This window comes from Sylvia atricapilla, chromosome 20, assembly GCF_009819655.1.
Source record: "Sylvia atricapilla isolate bSylAtr1 chromosome 20, bSylAtr1.pri, whole genome shotgun sequence".
In the NCBI taxonomy this organism is placed as follows: Eukaryota; Metazoa; Chordata; class Aves; order Passeriformes; family Sylviidae; genus Sylvia; species Sylvia atricapilla.
The window spans coordinates 6,945,754-6,966,773 of NC_089159.1; the positions used below are offsets into that span (position 1 = coordinate 6,945,754).

Here is a 21,020-nt window from a genome sequence, read left to right on the forward strand (position 1 = left end):
GCGCCCTGCTGCAGTGAGACTTCCCTCCACTGCTCCCTAAGCCTTTTACTGGCAGGTTTTGGCTGGGTGGATGGGTTCACCTCACTTTTTTCTTGGGAAACATCTGAGCCCACACACCGAGCGCTCCCCAGATGGAGAAGGAGCCGGTGGGTCGCCAGCACTGGGATAAGGGCAGGACGGAGGCCATGCAATCCTTAATACTGCTGGTTAACTTCACATCGAGACAAAGCATTCCAAAGATCTTTTTGTAGAGATGAGCAATTTCCTTCTAGAGATCAATTCAAATAGAAAACAAATATATTAAAACCGGAGACGAGACAAGAGCTGATTGAGGTTTTTCTACTTTACAAGTTACTCAGGCACCTTTCCTGCACCACCAGCCATGGAGGAAGGAGAAGTTGAAAACCTCAGGGATTTGCACTACCCTTCCAATAGCAGCTTGAGAAAAGGAGGGAGAGAAAAAGAAACAAAAAAATAATAAAAAATAAAAAAAGCACAGTGTTCTCTCAAGTTAAAGAGCTCTCCTTTGCTTGCGTTTGCATAGAAATTCCCATAGGTCAGCACCAAAATCAGGTCCAACCCTGTCCTACACCCAGCTCCCCCAGTTCCTACACTCCCTCAGCTAGTGGCTGTGTTACAGGAGGGTTCAACTATCCGCAGAGGAACTACATGGTCATGTTAAAAAAACCCAAAACAACAAAAACGAAAAACAAAAGTGCATCACACATTCTTGATTTTTTCAGGGTTACTTATAGCAGCAGCATCAGCATTAATCCAAGACAATGAACAGTTGTAGATTCGTTCTTAAATGCAGCAACACTTAATGAAATGTCTTCGGGGAAGGGCATAAGAGGGTCCTTCTCAAAAGGATAAAAAGGAAAATTAAACTATTCAATATGGACAAAAAAGGAGATAAAACAAAAATTAAAGACACAATCTTATTTACATTTAAAAAAACATTCTTGTTAAAATACCTTTACAACACCTAAGCAAAAAAATACGTATTTTAAGAATAAAGCAGAAACTCCTAAAGCAGTATCCATTTTTGGAACCCTTATTTAGCACCTGAGGAAAGACCGTATGGAAAGCAGACAGGCTGGGGATTTTTTTGTTGGTTGTTTTTTTTTTGTTTTTTTGTTTTTTTAAGAAAACTCTTAGTTGTATTTTTGCTAAATGTTCAGAAGTTCGCAGTACACAAGTTTCATACCACAGAAAGAAATGAACAATTCTTTTTTTGTTTGTTTTCCTCTTTTTAAAGATCCTCTACTCATTAATAAGGCTGTAGAAAAGGGACACTGCTATCTTACAAAATGGCTTTAGAGCTCTGCACATGTTATACGAAGCTTTCTGATTAACAGTCAAAATAAACCCAGCTCAGCTTCTCCTGGTGAGAGCACAGACAGGACTCTTGCTCCAGTCCCAGCACAGGGAGTGGGCTCACACCCAGGATATGAGGCCACCACAGGGCTCTTTTACCTCCCCACAGCTCCACTCTCCTGTTGCTTTAGAGGATCTCAGGCAGGACAGAGGAGCCAGCCTGACCCTGGGGTGTAACATGTAACATGTAATTTTTTTTAGAGAAAACCTCTAAAGCTCTAATTCCTGGAAGGCAGCACATGGAGATCTCCTTCCTACCATTGTGCACTAGGGTTTTCCCACATAGAAAAACTCCCTGGTGGTGACCAAAGCCAGAATTACTCTGGTTTTCTTGGCTACTCCACCACACCAGCCCTTCTCCTGCCTTACACACCAGTGTGAAAAAGTGTAGCAGCTTTAAAGTGGGTGAATCCTTGTTCTCTCCCTCCCGACCTCAACCAGCTCCCTTGTAAACAGCCTCTGTAAGAAAAACAAACCACGACAGATGGACGGACAGAAAAGTCTTCTAGGGATGAGAGGGTAAGACTCCTGAAAGCTTGGGACACCATAGCAATTTACTGACTCAAGATCAGAACCTGGACACACAGGAAAACTATGGGCAGTTCTGGCTGTGAACGCCATCGCTCCCTGATGTCACCCACTGGCCACTTGGGAAAGGACACTATGGTGCTACCATAATGCTCTCTTGAAGGTGAAAGCACTCATTACACACTCAACTGGGAGCACAACTTCCAGCTCTTTTATTTCCTGTTTTTTTCCTAGCAGGCAGCAATTTTTCTTTCCATTTAGCTGGCTGATTCACCATCACCCACTCCCAGCTGCTGGACTCACAACCTAGTGAGAATTGGGTTTCTTTCCACATTTCAAAGGAGTGCACAGCAGCTATGAAAGGCAAAAAGTGGGATTTACAAGGTCAGAAAGGTTTGAAGCGGGTTAGTGACAAAATCCATGTCCTGGAGCTACCCACTACCAGGTTTCACAGAGGATCGAGGTGGGTTTAAACCAAAACCAAACTCCAAGCAAAGCTTGAAAGCCATCGCTTTGCCAATCCACCAAATGGGTGGAGTGGGAGAGAGCCCAAACCACTGCCATGGAGCAGTTGCTAAATCACCTCTTGGAGCACACAGAACACTCCATGATCCACCAAAAAGCAAGCAGATCCCAAGCTGGATCTGCCTGGCAATACATGCTCTATTACACAAGACCCTGTACAAGAGACACCCAGAAGAACCTGCTGGCAGAGGAGGAGAGGTGGGGGATGACCAGGGGAGAAAGGGGACAGCCCCTGCCTGTGCAGGAATCCTCACTCCAACAAACAGACCAGAGGAAAGGGACTCACGACGGGAACAGAAACGAGAGAGAAACCTTAACCTGAATTATTATCTTCATCACTAATAAAAAAATAGGTCACGATTTCACCCTTAGTGCCGCTTTCTGATACTACACACGTACTTAAGGGGTTTGAAAACTTCCTTTACTCAGTGTAACGAAAACAATGGCACAAATAAATACACGCTCGCTCTCCTCACAAGTCAGATGCTCGCACACGCACCGCCAGCTCCTCACCCCCACAGACACCCTCGGGTGCACACCCAGGACAGGAGGCTGCTGCTCCCCTTCCCGGGCTGTATTTGGTTTATGCTACAGTACTAATACTCTTGAGTCAAACAAAAAAACCCCCAAAACAAAACATGAGACTTATCGGTAACACCTTATCATTATTTTGATGTGCTAAATTAGTCACAGCTCAATTTCAGGTTTTTTTTTTTCCTTTTTTTTTTTTTTATAAGTTTACACAAAAATAATCAGAAAACAGATTAAATCTTAAGATATTTTTAATAAGTGCTCAGTTAAGAATTGTGTGAGGACTTGGGGAGGACTGCAGACAGCGACAGGGTGAGTTACACGACAGCACAAGGAAGTTCCTTCCATGGTCCTGCCTGGCTCTAGGCAATAGTCTATCCCAGAAATACTGGGGAGCCGGAGCTACAGGAGCTCAGAGACAGGAATTCCTAACTGCTTAGCGCTGAGTACACGCCGTGGAGCTCATGGAGACAGACAGACAGACAGACATCTGAACAGAGGATGGTCAGAAATACAGCAGAGAAGGTGCTGCCGAGGGTGTTTCTGGATGGGTCCTGCTGGCGAGGCAAAGCCACAGAGGTGAGCATCAGGGGAAATCCAGCCCAACCCATCGCTGGAACCGTGTTTCTCTCAGCATTTCTTTTGCTATTAGGTGACAGACTGGACTAGGCCAAGATGAGAGTCCTCAAATATTCAGCAAGACTCAGACCTTTCTAGAGGCGCAGGGTTAGTGCTGCTCAATTCCTGCATTGTCCCAAGCAGGGACCTGGGGCAGGGGTACAGGACAGCACAGACCCCAGGGAAGCAAAACACGGTGTTTTAGTCTTTTTCTTTTTTTCCTTTTTTTTTTCCTTTTTTTTTTTTTTTTTAATGGAACCCAGCCCTTAAGGCGACAAGTGACTACACAAGGCAAATAAATACACAGCAGAGCCTTAAAGCCAGTAAAACAAACTGGAAACTTTGCTATTAGCCTTCGACTTTTTGAAAATAACAATAAAAAAGGAAAAAGAATATTTCTTCCACCTTCATTTTCCCAGCCCCACCATCCAGTTTGTTCAACACTTTAAAGCTCAGGAACACCCCAGCTCTTCAGCAGTGGAGCTGGAGACGATTCCGACTTTTGGCAAGCAGTTGGGAGACTCAACAGAATTAAAAATAGGAACGTTGGAGGACTAGATGTTGGGCACATCTGTAAACATGTTATACATCTCAGAGTTACAGACACCTGTAGAGGTGGTACAGTTTATAGGTGAAACAGAAGTATTTGCGACTGGCCAACCACACATTTCTGAACCTGGAACTGATACAATACATGATGACTATATAGTATCACACTCAGAATTATACTATATAGCTTTGGATACATCAAATGGAGTAGGCAATCCATAGTCAAATGTTTAAGCGTGGCAGAAAGCGAGCGTCTTATACAAGGTACAGAATTCAGTTTCATTGTCCCACCATGAACTCAAGTGTCTCATTCAGGAACAATCTTATTAAAAGTATAAAAACAATTAAAAAAACCACATGCTACATATTCCTAATTAAAAAAAAAAAATTAAGAAAGCAATAGAATCATAGAGCATTCTGAGTTGGAAGAGATCCATGAGGATCGTAGAGTCCAACTGCTGGACCTGTGCAGGACACCCCAAGAATCCCACCCTGTGCCTGAAAGCATTGTCCAAACTCTTCTTGAACTCAGACAAGTTTGGTGCTGTGACCACTTCCCTGGGGAGCCTGTTCCAGTGCTCAAACACCCTCTGGGTGAAGAATCTTTTCCTGCTATCCAACCTAATCCTCCCCTGACTCAGCTTCAGGCTATTCCCTGTCACTGGTCATCAGGGTGAAGAGATTGGTACCTGCCCCTCTGCTGCCCCTTGGGAGGATGTTGAGGACCACAATGAGGTCTCCCCTCAGTCTCCTCCAGCTGAACAAACCAAGTGACCTCATAAGGCTTCCCCTCAAGACCCTTCCCCATCCTCATGGCCTCCTTGGGATGCTCTCTAATAGGGATCTTTATACTGTGGTGCCCAGAACTGCCCCAAGAACTTAAGGCGAGGCTGCAGCAGAGCAGAGAAGGACAGGTCACACTGAGCAGGTGCCCTCCAGGACATCAGTGACCCCCTCAGCTGCCAGGGCACTGCTGACCCAGATCAAACAGGCCATGGACCAGCTCCCTTTCCATGATGCTGCTCTCCAGCCTCTCATTCCCAGTCTGTCCAGGGCTGCCCATCCCAGGTGCAGAATCTGACACTCAGCCTTGCCCATCTCTAATTTGTTGAGGGCTCTCTGCCCTCGACGGAGTCAACAGTTCCTTCCAGTTTAATGTGTCAGCACAATTAGTATTCCTTTGAGTCCTGAACCCAGGTTGTTAATGAGATGTTGGAGAGAAATGGGCTGAGGATGGAGCCCTGTGGAACCCTCTGGTGACCAGAGCGTGGCTCAACAGCTTTGATGGACAGCTCTAAGCACAAGGGGTATTCCAAAGTTTTGCGTTTATCTATTCCTCATAAAGCCCCAGAAGGTCCAGTCTCATTTTAGGAGACACCAACTGCTGCTGATTTGGACATCCAGGAGCCAGAATTAGGCCATAGACCCCCCCTGATGAGCTGGGGCTGGTCAACAAACCCATTTTTGCTTCATTAATTTCTCACTCTTGCACTGGACCCTGTGAATTTTCCACCTCTAAAAAAAAAACAAAGCAGAAAACCTACCCGACTCCCAGACGTTTTGGACTTATTACACAAGTTGCAATGGGACAGAGGGGTTACACAGCTGGAGCCTGCACTCTGCTCAGCCTTCCCTACCACTGCTAGGAAGCTTTCCTTTCCCTGGGATTATTTTTTTTTTATTATTTTTTTAAATTATTATTTTCATTCCTAAGTCCTCCATTTTTTGTAATAAAATATATTTTTATTAAGAGATAATTAGAAGCAGAGCCCGGAAATACACAGACTGCATTAAAATATAAAAGAGCATTTCCAAGGGGCAGGAAGCCCAGCCATTGGCGTTCCATGGACAAATTGAAAAGGATTCAAATTCCCATTTTTTTTTCTTTTTTTTTAAAACTTTTTTTCATTTTTTTGTTATTTTGAAATTTTTTTTTTAAGAGAAAAAATAATTCAAGAAGGGTGAAAGTTAGCAGAACTCAATTCCTCTTCAGTTTTCCAATGAAAATGGGAAAAAAATCCAGCACATTTAGTGTTAGGAGACAGACAGAGCAAATATGAAGCACCTACAGTTGAAAGCAGAAGATACTTTTTTTTTCCTTTTTTTTTTTTTCCTCTTTTTGTTTTTTTTTCTTTTTTTTCTTTTTTTTTTTTTTTGTTGCTCCCGGTAATACAATGGCATTAAACTGTGGGAACAGTGGGGTGGTGGGTTTTTTTGGGGTTTTTTCATATTTAATGCCTAAACAGATTGCTTATTTTTCCATGTTGTCTTTTAAAATGAAATAACTCTTCAGTTGCAATAGTCCAACGTGTAACAGGAGCCAGGTCAACTGTGTGACTTCACCATGCATCCTAGAACTGCAGTATTACCATCTTTCCCTCAGCAGAATGATCCTTTTAAGACAATATCACCAGCATAGGATTGCTGCTTTACTCCTGGCAAAACATGCGGATTTATAATTCTCTGGAAGAAAAAAATAGAAACTGCAAAACTTCAAGGCGTTTCTCCAGCATTCAATGGAAAACAAATCAGAAAAAAAAAAAAAACCAAAAAGAAAAAAAAAAAAAAAAACAAAAAACGAAAGAAACCAAACAGGGGAGGTGGAAGGGAAAGGGGAGATGAAGGATGGTGAATCATCCTGATTTCCCTGTGATTAGTGTGTCACTACAGTCACAGAACAAGAAACAGAAACCTTGTCAAGTGGAAATGCCTCTCCAGTGGGTTGCTGTTGCCCATGCAGACGACAGCAGGAACTTTGAAACCGGGCTTGTAATTGAGTCTGTATTCCTTAATCACTTGCATTCACTCTTTAAACAAAAACAAAACAAAACAAAAAAATGAAAAAAAAAAAAATCTATTCAGTACCGGAGATTAAATAATCACGTGTGTAGTCTCGTTGAAATAAATTTTCAGATTCTTTAAGAAGTCTAATTACTTTCAGTTGCCATTTTTAAATAACTATATATATATTTGTATATATTATCCTGTGATTCTAGTTATGGTTCCTCTGCTGCACTGAAGATTTAGAAGGAGCATAAAAGCCTTTTTGTCCCCCACGAACAGCACAAATGCTGCAGAAAGGTTATAACAGGCAGTCTTGTCTTGCTACCTTCATTGATCCGGGCGATCCATGGCTTCATCATAAGTGATTATCCTTTTGGGATCTGGAAAGAAAGCAGAATTCTCAGTTTTGGACAAGCTACTTTCAGGCCTTGTGGCTGAAAATAAACACAAGGTACTTGGCTGTAAACAGACTCTTCCTTTGGATACACCCGTCCTGCCAAGCCACCCCAAGGCCAGAGCCTGCTCCCCACAGCAGCACACAGGTCTCCACAAATGGCTCTTCCCACACAAAACCTCTTCTCAGGTGACTTATGGGGATCCACCAGAATTTAAACTTATTATTGGATGTGACATCCAACACCAGAAATAGAAAGCAATTTTGTATACACATAGGGCAGAGTCATTAAATCTCATTTGACGCTGGGTTTATTGCTCTTTTAAAGACTCTGCTTCTCTCTAAGCAGCTCACCATTATAGCAGAGATTACTGTCCCGACTTTCAGTGATCTGAAACAGAGATAAATCCAGACTACAAACCGCAGGCGCTGAAGAACTGGACCCAGGCATCTCCAGACACAGAGACAATCCACTCTCATTCATTCCCCCCTCCCCACAGACAGAGCAATTTTGTTCATTTATGCTTTCCAACATCCTTACCTTGCTTCTGCAAATTCCAAACCGCTTCCATTTCTGTGGAGGCAAAAGGAGACCACTGTTATAATGCAGATTGATGCTGCCATTAGAGACCACTCCAAACACACTTTAATTTTTCAACTGTGGCAGTTGTGCTGGGGCTTTTAAACAGAGCCAACCCCCTCCCACCTAGCAGCACAGCCCCAGCCCACAGAACTACACACATTTGACATGAATAATGCAGGAAATAAAAGGCAAGGAGATGGCTGTAACATGGTCTTCAGGGTCAGAGAGCCAAGCTGAGCATCAGAAATGTCACCACCATTCACCAGTCCTACATATCACAGTCTAACTTCAGGCTTTACTACTCTGACTCCAACGTTGCTTTGCACGTTACAGCCTCAACAAGGAGCCTGGACAGATGATTTTTACAAGTTGATGCTTAGTGAGTGTGAAATGAGAACTGCTGGACACAGTGAGCTGCACATGGTTCACAGCGTGCGTGTGCTGAGGCACCAGGCAAGGGCTGCTGTGTGAACATCTCTGCAGAGCTGCTGCCAACACACTGTCCAGGAGAGCAAGGTGTGATGCTCCACACACCTGGCTCACAGTTCTTCCCCCAGTTTACCTCTACAACACATTTGTAGGCAGTAAAGGCACATTTGTAAAGACAAACCCTTCCCACTTCTCCCTGGACATGCACATGCTTTTGTTCACCTAAGAAACAATAGCAAAATTAAATGTTCTTTTCATTAACACTGAGAAACAGGAGGCCCTTCCCTTTAAAATAGTGCCCAAAGATGCATCTTTAGAGAACCATTCAAAGTAACTACTTTGAGCTGCTATCAAATCAGAATTTCGTCAGCTAGCATATTTTTAAAGACACTGACTGTATTCTGTGCCCAAGTTCAATAGACAAAATTATAGAAAATGAGTATTAGTAGGAACATAACCTGCAAGAACCACTTTTGAGTCTCTCTTCTGCCAGAAAGGGTGACAGGACCTTGGTAGGGGCTAGGAAAAGGGAATGGCAAGTGATTATCAGGCTACATGGGATGTGCAGTAAAGCACAAAACAAGGCAGTAAGTGAACTAACCAGCATGGGAAAGGAAGAAGAAAAAGCCCTACAAAACCCACGGCCTCAGCACGATGTGTGCCAAGTGTCACCTCCATCAATCGCCTCCCTTCTCCAACCCTTCATCTGTCCTTTGTCCGCTACAATCTCCAGCTCCCTGGGGCAGGAAATTGCATGCAAATAAATATTGCCAGCCCTCCCTGCACAATTAAACCTTTTGTAAGGAAGGCCCCCCGACAAAATTTTACGAGGTCTGTTATTTCTGCTTCAGGATAGTAACAGCAACACTTTGCACTTCTATTGGGGAGCCTTAAGTGCTTTGGGAGTAGTAGCCAGCCTCTAACACCCCAGGGATAGAAGCAGGCTGGCGAGGGACTGCCTCCCTCATCTGCCAGATGCAGATTCCCCTGAAGTAAAATGAACCAGCTACTAAAATTACCTCCCGTGGAGCGAGTTTTCCATTCAGCGCAGTTTGATGCATCATTTCCTAACAGCTAAAGAACATCTCCCGTTTTAACAGCTTTCCCCAAAGGCAGGGGACAGAAAACTACTCTCGAGTTGTTGGTTCCTGCACATTAGAGCAACATTTGAGCATGAAATATGAGGCAGAGCTGAAGCACCACCCACCACTATAACCCCATGCACAGACCACGTTGTCTTGTGCATTTCATTTGGCCATAACTGCTCAGGACACAAAAATGTGAACTCCTTGTATTAAGAGTATCTGACAAAAAGATAAACAGATATACAAACAGAGATACTGTTAACACAGAAAAAAAACCTACTATGTTGACAAAACTCTGTTTCAAAAAAAAAAAAATCTAACAAACCTACAGTCTTTCCAGACTTTAATTTCCCTTCTCCTCCTTCAGAAAAGGGAGGGTGGTGTAAAGTGTCCTGGAAATCCCAGGCACTGGCTGGCAGATGCTCAGCCTGACCAAGCTACAAAACCAAAGAACAAATGCAATAACAGCTCTTACTAAATATCACCTGCCATCAGCAGAGCAAGGTCCTCCCCTCCACCTGGCAGCACAGGGACAGGGGACAGCACAGGTTAAGCACACTGACCAAGAAACAACTTCACAAGAGAAAAGAAAATAAGTCTTAGGCCAACTGCAACACAAAACTAGGGAAAAAAGAGTTTTCTTCAATCTTCAAATGGAATTGTAGGATTTATTCTGCTTTACTTAGTAATGCAGTTAAGTTTGCCTGCCAGCTCCAAGCTGTGATCTCCTATGACTGACAAAAGGTGCTGTGACAAACGCCATGGCCACTGTCACAGGGTGACTTGGTGACTGAGCTGGGGGACAGGCAGCTCAGCAGAGCCACTGCTGCCCAATGCCTGGCTCCAGCCAAGCAGAAGGAAAGACAGCCCCCAAGAGCTGGGCAAGCAAGAGATCCCAAGCCTGCTTTCAGTCCTCCTCCTTTGGGCTTAAAGAACTCTATTCTTGAGCCTCCTCTCCCTGGATAAAGCTTCCTGAGTGAGTTTAAGCAAAGGACTCCTACAGCTGCTCAACCTGCATGAGAAAAGGGGTATCGTCAACATGAGTCTGAGTCCAGTCTCTCAGATACTGCCCCAAAACTGCTGCTTTCCAAAGACCTGCCCACAACAGGAGCCACCATTCCCAAAAACAGACACGTGGTTGGGGAAACAGCAAACTTCCTTCTCAAGTGGACTCCAACCCAGCTGGAGAAAAGGCCATCAACAAACCCTTGCACAACTCAGCACCAAAGCCCTGCTCCAAGCCAGGGGCAGAGCTAGGTCACCTCCTGTGCCCCTTCCAACCTCTCGTTTTCCAGGATTTTTTTCACAACTGGCTGGCCTCTCCACAGCCCTCAGGCTCGTGGTTCGCTGAGGAATTGCCTGGGGCAGACAATCCCAAGCCACATACACCTAAACCACTTTATCTGGGGACTATCACTGAAACAAAGTGTCACTGGAGGAAAGCTTTGATGTCAGGAACAGTCTAAGGCACACTCTGGTGAATTGTGCTGGGATTCCTCATAGGTCAATAAACTTTACAGCAGGACTGGTACATAACCTTGGAGGGGAAAGAAGTGTTTCTGTAATAACTTGCCAAGAGAGGCACTTTTACACACATTTCCCTTGCTAGAGAGGCAGTCCCTGCTAACAGAAGTGTCTGCACAATGCCATGCTACTATTTCACTGCCCTTATAAATCCCAGAATTGTCCCTAAAATACAATACTAAAGAAATAACAAGAAGGGATCGTTTTTGTCTGACTTTTTCTGTTTGTATCTGCAGGACAATGATTAAGTATGGGGACTGCCCTGGAAACAAAGCAAAGAATAAGTATTCCATGCTGTGGAGACTCATGGCTGTAGAGCATACACTGTACTCATCCTGACAACTGGAAAGAGCAGGGACTGGAAGGAGAATTAAATCAGCTTTTGCCCCAGAGCTCAGGCCCCACAAGGCCATAATCAACAGAGCGAGCTCTAACCCCTTCCCACCATGGGGGGATGGGAAACCAAAGCTTTTTCCCCCCCGCCTTCTGATGTAAAGGATGAAAATTGCTGAATTCACAGCTCTGCTATTTCTTCTGACCCAGTTCACCATTCCGGCGAACGCCACTCCTGGCTGGCCCACGCTGCCTTGCTCCATTTTCCATGCTGCTCTCCTGCTTCTTCACGCGAGCAGAGATGCTGCAGCAACAGAGATGCTGAGAAGGAACAAAGCAGCAGCACAGGCAGAAATTCAGGGGCCAAGAACAAGGGAAACCCTGCAGCTTCCTCTCCTCCATCCATGAGGTCTTCACTGCTGTGCAGATGAGCTGGAGGCCTCAATTATTTGCTTTTTAGCTAAGGACAAGCAAATTATTGAGCTTCCCACCACAAAGCTTGCCATATCTAGAGCTCAGTGTTAGTGACAGCCTGGCCTGGAAGACTGTAATTGCCTGAACATGACAAAATTCTCCAAAGCATTGACAATTATTCTGATATGAAGTGCTTCATCCAGCTGTCTTTAAAAGAAGGACTAAAGCAGTAAGAAGATGCTGGTTTCGATGCAAGTAAAGCTGACAATCACTCAGCCTCCTTATCTGAAGGACCAAAATATCTGCAAGAATCAGTTTTACCTCAAAAAGATAAGGATTTTGGCAATGCCACACCAAGGCAGAAGTTCAACTCTAACCCAGATAGGGGACAGTGACTTGAAATGAGAGCACTACTCCTTCCTGGGCCTTCCAGTCTTCCATGTGAAGCCCATCCCTGTCTCCAAGCACATCCAGAGCAGGCCCACCAGTGCTGAGCTAAATCAGATCTCCCTTGGTAAATCAGATCTGTCACCTGTGAGTGTTTCAAGGCACCCTCACAAACACCCAGTGGCACGGGCTGTCAATGAAGGCAGCCACATTGAAGGATCGTGTTTTACACTCAGGCAGATCAGATGATCAAGGGAGTCTTTCTGCCCTTTAAATAGAGGAGAAAACAAAGAAAGAAGCAAGGCATGAAGCAGGGGTACAAAGAAACCAACAGGAAAAGCTTCCAAGAAGAACAAGAGAGTGCAGCATCATCATCCTTGCCTAAATGTTCCCAGTGCTCTGACTTCTGGAGAAAAAGCAGTCAGGGTACAGGCAAAGAAACACAGGAATCCTCCACTAGGACCTTGCTGTGCTCTGCAGCCACCCAGGCTCACAGCCCAGCACGGCCTCAGCAGCACTCAGGGATACTGTGGTGAGTTACAGGAGAACTGTACCAGAGCCAGTTCTCTCTGGGTGCCACCTCCTCTATCCATCTTTCCACAGGGAAGCTGTGAAGCAATTACAGTTTATAATGTCCTGTGCAGTTGCTGGGCAAACCACGCACAGGAAAGCCTGGTTTGCTGGAACAAAGCTACTGAGTAAGCTGGAGGCTTTCCCAGAGACATTTACAGTCCAGGATTAGGATCTACACAACCTGGTCACAGTTACAGGCACAAACAGTGCAAAAAAAAGTACACATTTATGACACTCAAAGCATTGCAACCTCACACTACAGCTCATCCTTCTCTGCAACCCCCAGAGCTTCATCCTTGCACGGAAACACTGCACATGGAGACCAGGGTAGGGAACACACCAGGACCCCACAGTGCTCCACACTCACCCCTGTCCTTGTCCCGTGATTGTTTCTCTTTGTGTTCATAACCCCACGGGCAGGGCAGATGCAAAGATCAAACTATTGAGACTTTGCTCAAAAGCAAACAGATCAATCTGAGAGGGAGAAGTTCACCTGACTCTCAAAATCAAACAGTGTGAGGACCTGACTGCCTGGAATGCCCTGACACCAACCCAGGCAGACCCACAGGCTCTCCCGAGGAAGGAGGAAAATGCAGCTTGTGCAAAGGAACTGAGTGAAACCGTTCTTTTCCTACTGCAGAGGAACTGGCTGGCTTGGAGTTGGACCTCAGGAAAAGAGCCCAAGATAAACGCAGAGAATAGTGTGGGAATTAACCCCCGCACTGCTGTCCTGCAAACACACCCCGCAGCTCTGCTTTGGAGGCATTTCTCAGCACACGGTGGGCTCTGGCTGCAGGACTAAGTCCATGAAGTGAGGACAGGAGGTGCCCAAATATTCCTTAACCCAACTCACCCCAAGGATGAAATGCAACACCCACCATTATTAGAGAAGTACTAAGTCCCAGGCTGGTCTCTTGCTTTGTAAAGCAGCAATAGCTTTTGAACACTAAATAAGAGAAAGATAAGCACAAGCTGTTCGGAGCACCCCATCACTGAATTAACGACAATGCCCATTAGAAACATCCATTATCTTCTACCCCTAAGTAACACCTTGAAGATGGCACATACATAGCGTGAAAAATAAATGAGCAGAGATGAGTGCTGGGGCAGGATCGGGTATCCCCAGGCCATCATGAGGGTGCTTGCTCTGGATGCTCACAGCAAGACCATTCACATGCAGAAAAAGAGCAGAGAATAGTATTTTAACGGGTACTTTAAGTGGCCATTCTTGCCAACAAATGTAATTAACTCCTGTGTTTAGAAGAGCTTAACGCAGCCAAGCTTTGAAGTTAACACCTCCTTGAGAGGACATGGGATGGGAGTGTTCTTTATTTTCCTGTTGTTCCTATTGTTTCACTGAGGTCTGCCTTTCACAGCAAGTGAGAATGGGAGAGCTGATGAGCCTTGCTGGCAGCACAATTGCTTTTCCACAAGTTCAGGCTGACATAAACAGAGAGGCAAACAGAAATCAAGGGAATATTTGAAAAATTAAGGGAAAGATCACCGAGATTTTCTTCCATGTTATGCTTTCTGATGGGAAGCTGGGATTTAAGCTGCAAGCAGACACAAAAGATGAGACTAGAAAGCCTGCTTTAATGCTGGAATAAACTGAGCAGAAGGGAGAGGACCCAGATAAAATCAATTGATGAACACTGCTCTCAAGAATACCAGAGCTTGAAATGTTAACGTCTTGAGAGGGAGATGACCTGGAAAAAATATTTGGAGTTATTATTTTTAAATGACTAGACTTGTTATTACCACAGGAAGGCATTTGAGTTTATGCTACACAGAGTTTGTGAAGTGGTAATACAAGAACTTTGCAGTGGGTGAGAACAGCAAATTTGCCAAAGCCAAGTACCCACCCTCTGCAGAGGGGAACAAGACATTATCCCTATATATGCATGTGGAATAGTAAACAAAAAAAAGCACGATCACCTTGTTTCCTTCAGGATAGAGGTGTGCAGGGGGTCATAAAAAGGAACTGCCCCAGTGCTGGTCAAGAGTGAGTAAATAACACTGTGACAAAAGGGAACACATAACCATGCTCCTGCTAACACTGAGCCACACCAAAAGCCAAGAACTGCCCCAAGTCTTCAGAGCTTCTGGGGCGGAGGCTAATGCAGAAAGCAAGCCATTCCACAGCTTCCCTCTCTTCCTTCCCATTTTAAAGGGTCTGTATATCGTGTTTGAGTCATTTCAATCTCAGAAAAACAGGGAAAAAAGGGAGCTGCACTACAAAGGACTCCATGAAAGCAATAAAATCATCTGAAAGACGTGGCCTACAAAGACAAGGAGAGAATTCAATCTGCAGCTTACAGAGGAGCAGATAAGAAAAGATTGGTCTTGCTGTTGCCATAATACTCAAGGGCAGGGAAAAAGTGTGTGTGGGGCACACTTTTAAAAATAAATCACACCTACAGCTGTAGGAATAATTTTTTCTTCCTTCAAAGCCATGATTTCATGGTCTGATCTGCCCAGGGGAGAAGCTGCAACACTTTGGTGGCAGAGGTGTGAGTACAGACTAAGAAGCCTTCACAGTGACAGAATATCACCTGGTACAGCTGGAATAGAGCAGTTGAACCTACACGTTTAACTCCTTCCAATGCCTTTATGAGGACCTGCTAAGTATCATCCCTATCAATATCACTCATGCTTGTCCACAGGAACACGGAAACAAATACCTCTTAACATTAATTAAACAACCCTTTGAGTAACTTCCCCAGACCGTTATTGCCATGAGAGGTATGCAAGCAAAAAAAAAAATAAAAAAGAAGGGTCTTTTTAAAAACAATTAGAATTGCTGGAAGGAACATAACATGTTAGAATATTGCATTTATAAAAATAAAAGGGAAAAAAAAAAAGAGAATGCCCTTAGGCAGCAAGTTAAGCCATTACCTTTAGTGTGATATAGAATAGCAGCCCTCAGGTCAAAAGAACCCCAGCTATCTTTCCTTTCTAGGCCTCTCTGGTACCTCTGTTCTTTGGCGGAGGCTAGCAAATTGTTCGTAGGAGAGGCCAGAGAATTCTCTACTTCATAGTCTTTTGAAAGAAACACTAAAGCACCTTGGCTACCGGTGTCTGCCTTTTGTAGGTCACCTGTGTGATGTGACTCCAAAGCTAAGACACCACCCTCAACAGCAGTCCCAGGCTTAAGAATAGCACTAAGAATTTGAGGGCTAGTCCGTTTATCCAGCTCATAAGCCTTAGGAAACACAGGTTGTTCAGTTCCTGAGGGAATGATTTCAGCACACTGTGAAACCAAAGTGGCAGGATATTCCCCTTGAAATGTCACTTCCATTAACTGATTATCTGCAGATTTCCCCACAACGGTTTCAGGTCCAGCACTGGGCTCATTTATGAAAGACAAGCCCCACTGATTCTGGAAGATATCCCCCAGGTTCTGCTGATTCGTCTGCGAAGGGAAATCGACTTGTGCTGTCCCCAGGAGCACAGTTTGCATATTTGAAGGGTAGATAAAAAGGCCAGATTTCTTTTGTTCGAGGGCTGTCGAAGTTGTACTCGAGTCCTGGGGTACTGACTCAGAGGAGGAGTTGGATGGTACAGTACTAGCAGCAGAGGAGAGCAGTGGCTGGGCTCCTGGGGAATACACACTTCCATCGGTCCCAGCGAGGATCGGCCCGTTCGAGAAGCTGGCAGAAGTGACAGATTTCATCGCAGACATGGGGACTTGGGAGAGTCGACTTGATGATGTTTGGGCCTGAGTTTCCCCGGCAGATGACGAAGAAGATGAGGATGATGATGTGGATGGGGTTTGAGCTGCTTTGTTGAGGTTTTCTTTAACTTTACTTGCATAACTAATTTTGGGAACAATTTTAGCACTGCTATTGTCCACTGGAAAAACTGGGGGTGGTTTAAATAAGGTCCATGAGTCCTCTTTAGATGTAGCCGATGATGCGTGCTTCCCTTTGGGCCGGTCATCAAACTTCTTGCTGCTAATCCCAGGTTTGGCATCAGAGTTTTTCCGCGGTACATCCCCAAGCCCAGGCTTTCCCCGGCCTGCTCCACCAGCCCCAGCCTCGTATTTCCACACAGGCTTAGTACTTTCAATTCGGTTCCCCTTTTGTTCACTATAATCAGGCTTGAAACTCTCAAGTTCCTGTTTCAAGGTTGGTGCGCTGACCTCCTGCTGCATTATTTTGTCCTGTACTAGATTCAAGTTCTCACAGCCCTTGGCACTGTTGCGCCTGCCTTTCCTTTTTTTAGGCGTAGTATATCCACTCTCAGAGCCACTACCATCGTTATCAGCTCCTTTGCCTACGTAGCCATTTGTGATGTAGCTGGAATTATTGGTCACCACGCCGTTTGGAATAGACACTCCCTCTGGCTTGTCTGAGGACTGGTTTTCTCTGTGTTTGTTCTCGTAGGACTTCTCATTCTTTTTGTCCATGCTATTTTTCTGAATGAAGTTCTTGGTTTTGATTCCAGCTTTCCCCAAAGCACTGGCCTTCACAGTCTGCTTTGGGGTGACATTAGAATCTACGAGCTGCTGGCTGCCATTGGGTACCCTGGATCCTGGGGCGGTGGCTTCATCAGAGCACAGGCCCTTTAGTGACACTTCTCGCTCTCCTGCATTACCATTTAGCTCTCCGTAGCCTAGAGGAAAGCCAAAAACAGCAAAAGGCAAGAATTAGAATGTGAAATGTTAGACTTGTCATTGCAGAAAGCTGTAGTCAGCCCCAAACATATCCAGTTTCCTCATGCAGACATTTTAAAATAGGAAAATATCTAGTCTCTGAGGTAAAGCCGCATAAATTTATTTGCTGGAACCCACAGCAAGAAGGGTTAAGCAGGAAGGACCAGCCGTGACTGACTCTCGCATAACTGAGTGACACACAGATAACATAACAAAGCAGAAGAAAATACATATACTATGTCAGGAAAATATACTGTACTGAAGATCACTGGCAAGCTGGAGAGCTATTTCATCAGCTACTATTTCCAGGTCACAGAGAAGAAAAAATTAATTCCCAGGATGCCTCAAGACAGCAGGATCCACACTGCCTTTGTGACAAGATCTGTGGAGGTTCAGGATACACACTGTGAACAAGGGAGAGCTCCTACCATCTCCATCAGCTCTTGGGCCTGCAAATACCAGCAGTCTTCCTTCCCACCCTCCTCCCAAATGTCATCTCAGTAAAGGGGTGGGGGAAAAAAAAAGCAGTATTTCCAAAAAGACACGTGCAAGTCAAGAAGTCAAGTTGGAAAATGGAGGGAAGAAAATGTGACCACATCTCCTCACTGCATTTCAAGATAGCAACCAGCACCTCCCTACACGAGTTCTTTAGCACTGAAAAGGTGATAGAACTAAGAAATGCATCCCTGCAAGCACCCTTCTGCTGCCACCAGCAATGGGTCTCTTGCCCACCAAAAAACTAGTATTTCAGAGTGCCCAGGAGAGCTGGTATGAGCCTAGGACCCAAGAAATAAAGTACTTGCTGAGGGCTTCAACTCATAAAACCATGAGACTATGCTGCAGACTGAGCTTTCCTCTCTCCTTCTGAAATTCACTTCTAGACCTTACAGTTCTGAAGTGAATACTGGGCGTGCAGTTCAAGCAGAACTGGAAGCCCAGGCTGGTCCACACTGAACCACCTCAACTTCCTCTTTAAATATCTCTGGCCAGAGGCCTGCTGCTTTCGAGGACCCTGGCTAAAGCCCCAAGAGAAGCCCCGGAGCCCCAGCGGGAGACAGGGAGAGCATACAGTGCCCTGCCTAACAAATACACTCCAGCTGCGGACCGAGCAGAGGGATCCCTCCTACTGCACCCGCTGCTCCTCTGACTCATCCGTCCTCCTTCCCGAGGCTGGAAAGGCTCACATCCCCCACAGCCACTGACCCACCTAAGGCTCCATCTGCAGCCACGGTGGCACGGAGTCAGTGCAGAGGGAGTCCCTCAACAACTGGAGCAGGCAAAACTCCAGCTCGAAAAGAAGACTGTTTTTGTTGTTGCTGATGTTGTTGAAATTAACTGCTGTAACTAAAAAAAAAATCATTGTTACCCCTCACATCCTGGAGCCTCAGATGTCTGGCAGATGTAAGAGCTCAAGTTCTGTGCAAGTAGGGAACACAAGAATCCTTGTAGGAATCTTTACAGAAATTCCACAACTGAGTTTGCCGAGGGGGATCAAAAAGGATTTTACTACATGCAAGTATCTGTTACCACCACAACTTCCACTATAACTTTCACATACGCTGTTAAGAAAATTAACCATAAATACTTCACCCCAGAGAGAACCAGAACGGTGGTATCCTCTAAAACTAAGTATTTCAGAATAGCACGAAGAGGAAGCCCTCTCAAGAGCAGAGTGATACAGCTGACCTTGTATGACTCAAGACTTCTGACACCACTTGTTAATGAAACAAAACAATAAGAGTGGTCATAAGACCATTGCAGATGAGGAGTGAAAGAATAAAATGAAGAACAAAATCCATTTCAGTAAGTCAGTGTGTCAGCAGTTTCTAGTTCCAATTCTCAAGCATTCACAGCTCAGCTGCCTGAGTTTTCTCCAAATCAACATTTGGCACAGCTGGCCTTGGCCTGGGCACGGAGGTGCAGCAACCAAAATTTAGGGGAGAGGAAAAAACCAGGACGGTAAGAAGAACAGGTGAAGATCTGGCAAGCTCACAAACCGTTTGAGAGCAGGGAAGGGAGGGGTGCCAGCCTAGGCACACATTAAAACCCTGGGCACGCTGCAAACAGTGAAATGACTTCTCAACTTATTTTTGCTCGGTAACTTATTTTAGCGTGTGCCCTATCAGGTCCCTCCCTGCCTGCCCAGGCTGCACGTGGGGCACTGCCGACCCCGCTCTGCTGCTGCCAGGCCCCCTCCCACCTCGTTATGTAAAGGGAAAATTCAAGGGAAGAAAAAAAAAAAAAAAAAAAAAAAAAAAAAAGAAAAAACGTAGCCGGCACACCGGCCGGCTGGAGGCCACGCACTCGCTCTGACCCCGCACAAGCCCTCCCCAAGCGACTGCTGGAGCCGGGGAGCCCCCCATGAGAGCGGCGGCGGCTCCGGCCCTGCCCGGGATCGGCTCCCCCCGCGCCGCGAACCGGCCTCCGCCTCTGCGGCGCTGCCGCCCGGCCAGCGGCGGCTCGGCACGGCCTGGGGGCCGCAGCCCCGGGCCCGGCGGGGAGGAGGCGGCCGAGCGCCCTGGGCCGGGCCGGGCCGCGCCGCCTCCCGCCGCCGCCGGGCCGGGCCCCGCCGCCCGCTCTGACTCATTGATCCTGCCGCTCATCAATCGCTCGGCCGCCCCCCGCGCCCCCCCGTGCCCCCGGGGCCCGGCCGGCGGGGGCACCGCGGCCCGGCCCCACGTGCCGGCGGGCGGCGGTGCCGGCGGGCCCGCGGCTCCCGCAGCCCCAACATGGCGGACAGGAAGCGGCCCCAGCGCGGCGGAGAAGCTTCGAGCCGGGCCGGGGGAGGCGGCGGCGGCGGCGGAGGAGGAGGAAGAGAGCGGGGCCCCACCGCCGCCCCGCGAAGGTCATAGGCCCCGTCCCGCTGTCCGCTCCAACCTGGTCTCCGCTTCGGCGCCTCCGTGTGCTGCGGGCCGCCGTGCTTGTGCTCGTGGCGGAGCGGCGGCTTGGGCTGGGCTCGGCCGTCGGGCGGAGGCAGGTAGGCGCTCTGCGGGTGGTGGTGGTGGTGCCCGTAGTAGTAATAGTGGTGGTGGTGATGGTGGTGGTGAGGCTGCTCCTCCATGGGGGGCGGCTGGCGGGGCCGGGCCGGGCTGGGCGCTCGCTGCTGGGCCGTGCGGCTCCGGCGCGGGGACGCGGCTGGCGCGGGGGAGGCGGCGGACTGGCAGCGCCCGCCCTGCAATCAGCGAGCGGCGCCGCCGCGCCCGCCTCCCGCCCCGCCCCGCCGCACCGCGGCCGGGGGAGAGCCGGCCCGGCCAGCGCGGACCCGCCCGGCCGCCCCCTCTCCGGGCCGGCGGCAGGTGAGGCTGCCGGGGAGGGGGCTGTCTCGGGGCGGGCGCGCTTCGCCCCTTCCCTGTGCGAGCGCCGCGGAGCCGAAATGAGCGGCCACGGCAGAGCCGCCTCCGTCCCCGGCCCTCGCTGTCGGGGTGTTCTGTAACCGGCGGGGAGCGGCGTGGGGCGCCGGGGGGGTTTCACCGTAGGGTCACTGGGAGGAGGGCGGCCCGGGATGCTGCAAATCCGCGTTTTACCGACATGAAGCGGATGAACCGCGCCCCGGGGCAGGCGGAGAGGGTTGGAACAGCCCCAGCCGGGGCCACGCGGAGGGGATGTCCGCAGGGATGTGAACACCGTGAGCGGCCGGGATCCCAGCAGCAGGCACGGAAGGCGCGGAGCAGCAGCAGCGCCCCGAATCGCTGCCGGGCCGAGCTGCAGCGCTCCCGCGGCAGCCGGAGCTCA

At 47.4% G+C, this 21,020-nt stretch overlaps 1 protein-coding gene across 2 annotated transcripts; it reads right to left on the minus strand.

Annotated features, from left to right (window-relative positions):
* Positions 1–6,336: 6,336 nt before the first annotated feature.
* Positions 6,337–20,433, minus strand: NUFIP2 (nuclear FMR1 interacting protein 2). 2 transcript variants are annotated; one of them, XM_066333396.1, is made up of 5 exons: positions 20,166–20,433; positions 15,530–17,248; positions 7,848–7,880; positions 7,238–7,292; positions 6,337–6,935 (listed from the first exon to the last, which is right to left on the minus strand). In XM_066333396.1, exons 1-4 carry the CDS (start codon positions 20,347–20,349, stop codon positions 7,240–7,242), a joined length of 1,989 nt encoding a protein of 662 aa, XP_066189493.1. In that variant the 5' UTR covers positions 20,350–20,433; the 3' UTR covers positions 6,337–6,935; positions 7,238–7,239. The 2 variants fall into 2 exon arrangements, with proteins under 2 accessions (XP_066189493.1, XP_066189492.1); XM_066333395.1 differs by having other exon boundaries at positions 6,337–7,292.
* Positions 20,434–21,020: the final 587 nt, after the last annotated feature.